Here is a 7,344-nt window from a genome sequence, read left to right on the forward strand (position 1 = left end):
TGTTTCATTCACTGTCTTAGTGACAGGTATTTCCACAGCCTACCAGTCTCTCATCTCACCTCCCATGTACTTAATCCCCTAAATGTGTCCTAGTCACTCTCCCAAGTCCACCCAAGGCCAGGATGGCATCATGGCTTACCCTACAGATTTGTAAACACTAATATAAATGGAGCCACTATATATTTTTTAAATATATTTTTATTGATTTCATAGAGGAAGGGGGAGGGAGAGATAGAAACATCAATGATGAGAGAAAATCATTGATTGGCTGCCTCCTACACACCCCACACTGGGGATCCAGCCCACAACCCAGGCATGTGCCCTGACCGGGAATGAAACCGTGACCTCTTGGTTCACAGGTCCACATTCAACCTCTGAGCCATGCCAGCAGGGCTAAATGGAGCCACTTTAAAATGCAGCTGGAGTTGCCATGCCAGAGGGCTGCCTTGCATGCCTTATGCCTGAAATCTTTGGGAAGTTAAAACAGGGAAAATAACATTCAGACTGGGCCTAAGGTACCCTTGTCCCAAGGAGCTGTTTACAAACAAGAGACAGCAGATATTATAACTACTGGAAATTAAAAACACTGTTTAGCATAAACATCACTATGTTATGCTATCTGCACCAATAGAAATTCCTTCCTTCTTTGGATGTAACTGTCCCCCTTCTCTTTCTCATAAGTACCCATTGCCTCTGTCGCCTCATCGGAATTCTACTTGGGCTTCTGAATTAATAATTCCCTAATGGCTATTCTTATTGGTCTCCAATAAATTCTTATTGGTCATACTCTGGAAGCCTTCTTATTTGTAGGTTAACAGACTCTTAGGGCCACTTCCCTCTGAAAAAACCCCTTCCAAGTACACGTGCACATGTGTGCATGAGCAGAAAGCACATACTCTGCAGGCGCTCAGCACAGCACAGCCTCTTGTCTCCATAGCACCAGTTCTAGCCTAAACCCTCTGACTGAACAGCGGTTAAGGTCTTTGCATTTCTGAATCAAACTGCCCTGCATGCCTTCATTCTGGGTATGGTAGTGGATTATCTTTACTTCCCTTCTGAACCCCCACACTCAACCTCACAGAGGCCCTGGGCGTATGGCTAAACCCATGCCTTTTCTTTTTTAAAAAATATATTTTATTGATTTTTTTTACAGAGAGGAAGGGAGAGGGATAGAGAGTTAGAAACATCGATGAGAGAGATCGATCAGCTGCCTCCTGCACAGTCCCCACTGGGGATGTGCTCGCAACCCAGGTACATGCCCTTGACTGGAATTGAACCTGAGACCCTTGAGTCCGCAGGCTGACACTCTATCCACTGAGCCAAACTGGTTAGGGTCCATGCCTTTTCTTGCTCCACCTGAAAGAGGGGCACACTATGCTGTCAGACCTATACCACACTAGCTGGGAGTGACAGGACCTCCTGTGTTTGCCCCTCCTCCAATGTTACATGTGTTTGAGTGTATGTTGTGTCAGGGACACTCACACTAGACTTGTCTTAAGTGGGAACTGGACCAAGGCACTCATCAAAAAGGGGTGAGGGCCCGGCCATCATGGCTCAGTGGTTGAGTGTTGACATATAAGCCAGGAGGTCACTGTTTAATTTCCAGTCAGGGCACATGCCTGGGTTGCAGGCTCAATCCCCAGTGTTGGGCATACAGGAGGTAGCTGATCAATGACTCTTTCTCATCATTGATGTTTCTATCTCTCTCTCCCTCTCCCTTCCTCTCTGAAATCAATAAAGATATGTAATAGGAAAAAAAGTGTGAGGAACTAAATGGCATCTGAGCTGTGCTTTAAAGGAAGAGTGAAGGTTAGATAAAAGGCAAAGAAAATGAGAGAGTGCATTCCAAGCAAGAGAACTGTTTGGGCAAAGATAGACCTCAGGACCTTTGCCTTTTATCATTGATTTTTAAAAAATATATTTTATTGATTTTTTTACAGAGAGGAAGGGAGAGGGATAGTTAGAAACATCAATCAGCTGCCTCCTGCACACCTCCTATTGGGGATGTGCCCACAACCAAGGTACATGCCCTTGACCGGAATCAAACCCGGGACCCTTCAGTCTGCAGGCCGACGCTCCATCCACTGAGTCAAACGGGACAGGGCAGGACCTTTGCCTTTTAAAACTCTTTACTATGGAAATGATACATCTCCACTCAAGAAGAGAAAATAGTACTTAAAATACACACCTACCCTTCACCCAGCTCCCACATTAGTCAAGATTTTACTTGTTTATTTTGAAAGAAGGCAAGCAGTTAGGGGTGAGAGCAGTGTGAGCTAATATTTCTTGAAGTAATAAAAGAAGAAGCACCCAGTTAAGCTTGTCCAAATAGATGGGCATCCGTGCACCCTTTGTAAGGGCATTATAGGGCCCAGCAGCACAGGGCCCACGTGGGGCTGCAGTGGGGTATTGTGGGCAACAAACTGCTACCATTTTGGTCGATGTCTGTCTCCCCCTCACTCCTGACCGCTCTCTCCGTAGCCATATGGAATCAATGATCACCACCTTCCCTGGGATCCAGCTGGAGTCGCCATCTAAGTTTCCTGCAGGACCTCCTCAGGGAGTCAGCCCCCCAAACCTTCCAGGCTGCAGCCTCTCCCAGCTCTGAGGGCACCGAAGGAAGGGCATCTGGAGGGTGAGGGGGCCACATGGAAGGACCCAGTACCCATCAGCTCGCTAACCCCTGTTTCCATTGATCGGCACCCTGTATGCCAGGGGCTGCCCAGGCATGGCTTTCCGGGCTTATCCACGAATCCTCAGCACAATCCCAGAAGATGGGGAACAGCATTGCCCCGTTGGATAGCAACCTGAGCCTAACTTTGGCACAGCACCCGTAGCCCTGACTGTGACCAGGAATCTGCTGGTGTGTAAGCTCCTGGGCAGAGCCTCTAGGGCACTGGGCGCCAACCTTTCCGACCTCACAGACCACCAGTGGTCTGAGGATCACCGGGTGGCCACCGCTGCTCTAGGCGATCCTTCTGACCAAAAAGCAAGCAGGGCTGGGCACTGAGAAAAATGATCTATCTACATGGTTCCTGTCCTCCCAGATCTGCCACTGCCATTGAGGAGTGCCCCTCTGGTGGCTCTGGGGCCTCTTAGCTATAGAGGATGGGGTCATCGCCTAGGCATCATGAGGTGGGTAGGAGGAACTGCAAATTGAGGAGACAGGCAAGGTTGGAAATAGCTGATGCTCATTGGGTTTTTCTGTGTCAGTAAGGAATGCTTTTGGGGCTTAAACTATAAAGAAATGTATTGACTGATTGTGCAGTCCAGAGGGAGAGGGTCATCATGCTGGTTTACTTGTCCAATGAAGGGTCATCAAGGACCCAGTCCCCCCATTCCTGACCCTTTTAGCAGAATGTGGGTGTTCCTAGGTTTGGGGTTGGGACAAGTCACTCCTTCCTCTGAAGAGCTGGTAACAATTGTGTTAAGTAAAGTTGTTTTGGTGCCTAATTCCCCAGGCTAATTTGTGAGCTCCTTGAGGGCAGGGTCTGTGTTGCTTTTCTGTAGCCCCAGTGCTATGCCCAGTGCCTGTTACACACAAGGTGCCCAATCATTCATTCATTTGTTTTTTAAATATATTTTTTATTGATTTCAGAGAGGGAGAGGGAGAGAGAGAAAGATCAATGATTATAAAGAATCATTAATTGGCGCCTCCTGCACGCAACACACTGGGGATGGAGCCCGCAACCCAGGCATGCTCCCTAATCTGGAATCAAACTGTGACCTCCAGGTTCATAGGTCGATGCTCAGCCACTGAGCCATGCCAGCCAGGCCATTCATACATTTATTGCTTCAACAATTCTTTCTTGCTAAGTGCCATGATGGAGGAAAATTCAGGGTCCATGGCACATAGCCCAGCCTGTGGGGTGGGAGTGGGGTCAGCAAACACTCTCTTGAGATCCTTACATCTGACATGAGTCCCTGAACACAGAGGCCTGGGCTCAGCAGGCGTTGAAGGCTTTCATTCATTAGCAGCCAGGGTGGGAAGGTAAGCCGAAGCGCATGGGGCTCACAGTTTGGTTACTGCGTACCGAGTACCTGTTACGTGCCAGGTCTCTGGTAACAGAGTAATCACACCCCTTGCCTGCAGGTGCCCCCAGGCCAGGCAGGGACAGTTCATTTCAGTGCTGGGCGATGAGTAAGCACTTGTGGCCACGGTGGAGGGGCACCTCCCCAAGCAGGGCAGGGCAGGTGGGAGGAAGGGCAGTGTGCACTGCCTACCAGGAGCAAGTGGCCCTTTAAGCAACGCAAGGAGGAGGGTCACCTGGCCCAGAGGCTGGACTGGGGTGGACAGTGAGTGAAATGCCTTCGTGAGGATGGTGAGCTGATGGGGGCAGAGCAGGTCACAGGCCCCCAGGGCTGCTGCTGTTTGCTTTGCACTGTTGTATCTCAAGTGATCGCTAGGTTGTTTTGTGGTGATGCAAGACTAAATTTCTGGGAGGCTGTGCCTTTCCACGTCTTCACTTTGCCTAGTTTGGGCGTGGGAGCTCCTTGTATTTTATCCTCGCTAACTCTTTGTCCAGAGAAGTGGTGCCTTCATGTTTTGGTTGAGTCATCTCATGACCTCTTTTAATTTTTTAATTTTTAGAGAGAGTGATAGAGGGAAAAACAGAGAGAAATACCAAAGTGAGAGAAACACAGCGATTGGTTGTCTCCTGCATGAGCCCTGACTAGGGCCGGGGCCAGGGAGGAGCCTGCAAGTGAAGTATGTGCCCTTGACTGTAATCCAACCTGAGAACCTTCTGTCTGCATGCTGACGCTCTATCCACTGAGCCATACCAGCTAAGGCTCATAACCTTCTTCCTGTCGGTGTCCATACCACTGACAGTGTCCCAGATGATGAATGTCATTGCCCAAGAAGGGACAGCAAAATACCCCTGGACGGCTGCGTTTTGGAAAGCCTCAGGATCCGCCCCGTCTCTGTGACCATAGAAGAGGGTGGTAAGGTTCAGGTGCATGCAGAACCAGGGAGCAGCCCTCAGTGGGGGGAGTGGAGCCGCAAAGGGTGCAGTGCGATGACCCACTGGGTTCTTGTCAGGGGCCAGGTGAGTCCTGGTGGGCTCCACTTTGCCCTTCACCTGGCTTTAGGCTGCCGCCTCATCGGGTTATAGCTCCCTAGGAGTCTCCTGAGGGCACCCTTGACTTCCTTGTTCCTGAGGCTATAGATCATGGGGTAGAGCATGGGGGTTACATTGGTGTAGATTAAGGACACGATCTTGTCCTGTTCTGGGGTGTAGCATGACTTGGGGCGAATGTAGATGAATATTGCACAGCCGTAGTGCAGAAGAGAGACCAGCAGGTGCCCGGCACAGGTGGAAAAGGCCTTGCTCCTGCCCTGGGCTGAGTGGATGCTGAGGATGGCGGTGATAATGAATCCGTAGGAGAGCAGTATCAGTAAGAAGGGAATCAACAGGATGAGCGTGCAGACCACGAAGACGGCAATCTCATTGGCTCGTGTGTCTGAGCAGGCCAGGAACAGCACAGCAGGGATGTCACAGAAGAAATGATTGATCTCATGGGACTGACAGAAGGGCAAGAGGAATATCAGGGTGGTAAGAGTGAGCGAGAGTGCAAAGCCGCTGACGCATGCCAGAGCCAGCATCTGCACACAGAGGACCCTGGTGACGATGAGTGTGTAGCGCAGGGGCTGGCAGATGGCCACGAAGCGGTCGTAGGCCATCACGGCCAGGAGGAAACACTCTGCTCCTCCCAGAGCGATGAAGAGGTGCATTTGCAGAGCACAGCCCAGCATGGGCATCCGCTGGCTGCGGGACAGGAAACTGGCCAGCATGTTGGGGACAATGACCAATGTATAGCAAATTTCAATGGTGGACAGATTGCGAAGAAAGAAATACATGGGGGTCTGGAGGCAGGAGTCAATGAGGGTGATGAGCACAATGGTTGTGTGGCCTGCTAGGGTGACAAGATGCATGATTAAAAAGAGTCCAAAAAAGAAGATTTGCAGTTCTGCCAGATCCCCAAAGCCCAAGATAATAAACTCTGAGCTTAAGGTGTGGTTTTTCTGCAGCGGGGCCATCCTATATTCCCCTGTAGAACTCCTCGGGAGTTTTCTAGCAATTGTCCAAGTTGTGGGAGACTCTGCAGCCCTTTCCACAGATAGAAGTGTAGCCACCCCTCCAGGGCCTCCAACCCACTTTGCCAGGCTTGGCCCTGGTCTACGTTCTGTGAGCTTCTTACATTCTGCCCTCTGGTCACTGAGAATAAAGAGCTGCTTTTGTGATGTCACTTTAGTTCACCTGTTGAATTATTAAAAAAATGAACTGGGATAAGTAAAGCCCACACATGGAGTTGTTTTTCATAGACCCTAATGATAGTCTTTCTGTTTACATTTTGAAGAGTTGTCTGGGTGGGGAGGTGCTGAGGTTGATGTTACTGAATAGGTTTAAATAGAGGAGACTGGCCCTAATTCCTGTAGGATATAAGGTCTGGCGGGTTGATATTAAACACACTTTTCACTTTGTGCATTGGCTATAGTGTCCCTTCTTTACCACCCCCACCCTGCAATCTCCATCTCCCAGGACTCCTGCATCCGAAGGGCTGTGAACACAATACCCAGAGAGGAAGAAGTGTAACCAGGAATAGTTGCTGCCTCTCCTTTTCAGCGCTCCTCAGTTGCAGGGGGACCCTAGCTTATGTGTCGCCTCCTTCCAGACACCTGCCCTGATGCGTAAGCTGAGTTAGTCCCTCCTTTAGATACCAGCAGCACTCCAGGCTTCCCCAACCTTATTACTCACTATTGAGTCCTGTAATTCTTTGACTATTTGTCTGTCTACCTCAACAGCCTGGGAGCTCTGTAATGGCCAGAATGGTGTCTTATTCAACCTCTCAAATAGTGGCTGGCACATATCAGAAACATTGATCATGTTTGTTGAATAAATAAATGCCTCTTGCTTTTTTTCTGCATCCTCTAGAGTTAGTACAGCATCGGGCATTGAGGAGCTGACTACCATATATGCTTGAATAAATGGCTGAGTAAAAGCAGGGAAATCTTTCACGTATTGGGGATGACTGAGGTCATGATCGTCCAGGGAGGTTGTGGAGTGAGAAGAGCAGAGGCACAGGGTGGGCCAGGTCAGAGGGTGGGAGCGAATAGGACAGAGCTAAGAGAGAGTTGGGGTGGAAATGAGAACTCTCAGGACCATGGGGCATGAGTGCCTGGCAGGACAGTGACTTTCAATGCTCTGTGTCTAGAGAAGGGTGGGCAAACTTTTTGACTCGAGGGCCACAATGGGTTCTTAAACTGGACCGGAGGGCCGGAACAAAAGCATGGATGGAGTGTTTGTGTGAACTAATATAAATTTAAAGTAAACATCATTACAT

The 7,344-nt window shown here is 49.5% G+C and overlaps 1 protein-coding gene across 1 annotated transcript; it reads right to left on the reverse strand.

The window, feature by feature from the left end:
• Nucleotides 1-5,077: 5,077 nt before the first annotated feature.
• LOC132224759 (olfactory receptor 10V1-like) lies at nucleotides 5,078-6,040 on the reverse strand. Its single transcript, XM_059679864.1, has one exon. It carries the CDS (start codon nucleotides 6,038-6,040, stop codon nucleotides 5,078-5,080), a length of 963 nt encoding a protein of 320 aa, XP_059535847.1.
• Nucleotides 6,041-7,344: the final 1,304 nt, after the last annotated feature.

The sequence above is a fragment of the Myotis daubentonii genome, chromosome X (assembly GCF_963259705.1).
Source record: "Myotis daubentonii chromosome X, mMyoDau2.1, whole genome shotgun sequence".
In the NCBI taxonomy this organism is placed as follows: Eukaryota; Metazoa; Chordata; class Mammalia; order Chiroptera; family Vespertilionidae; genus Myotis; species Myotis daubentonii.

Coding starts and splice junctions, on each gene's coding strand:
- LOC132224759 (XM_059679864.1), bottom strand. CDS start 6,040: ATGGCCCCGCTGCAGAAAAACCACACCTTAAGCTCAGAGTTTATTATC.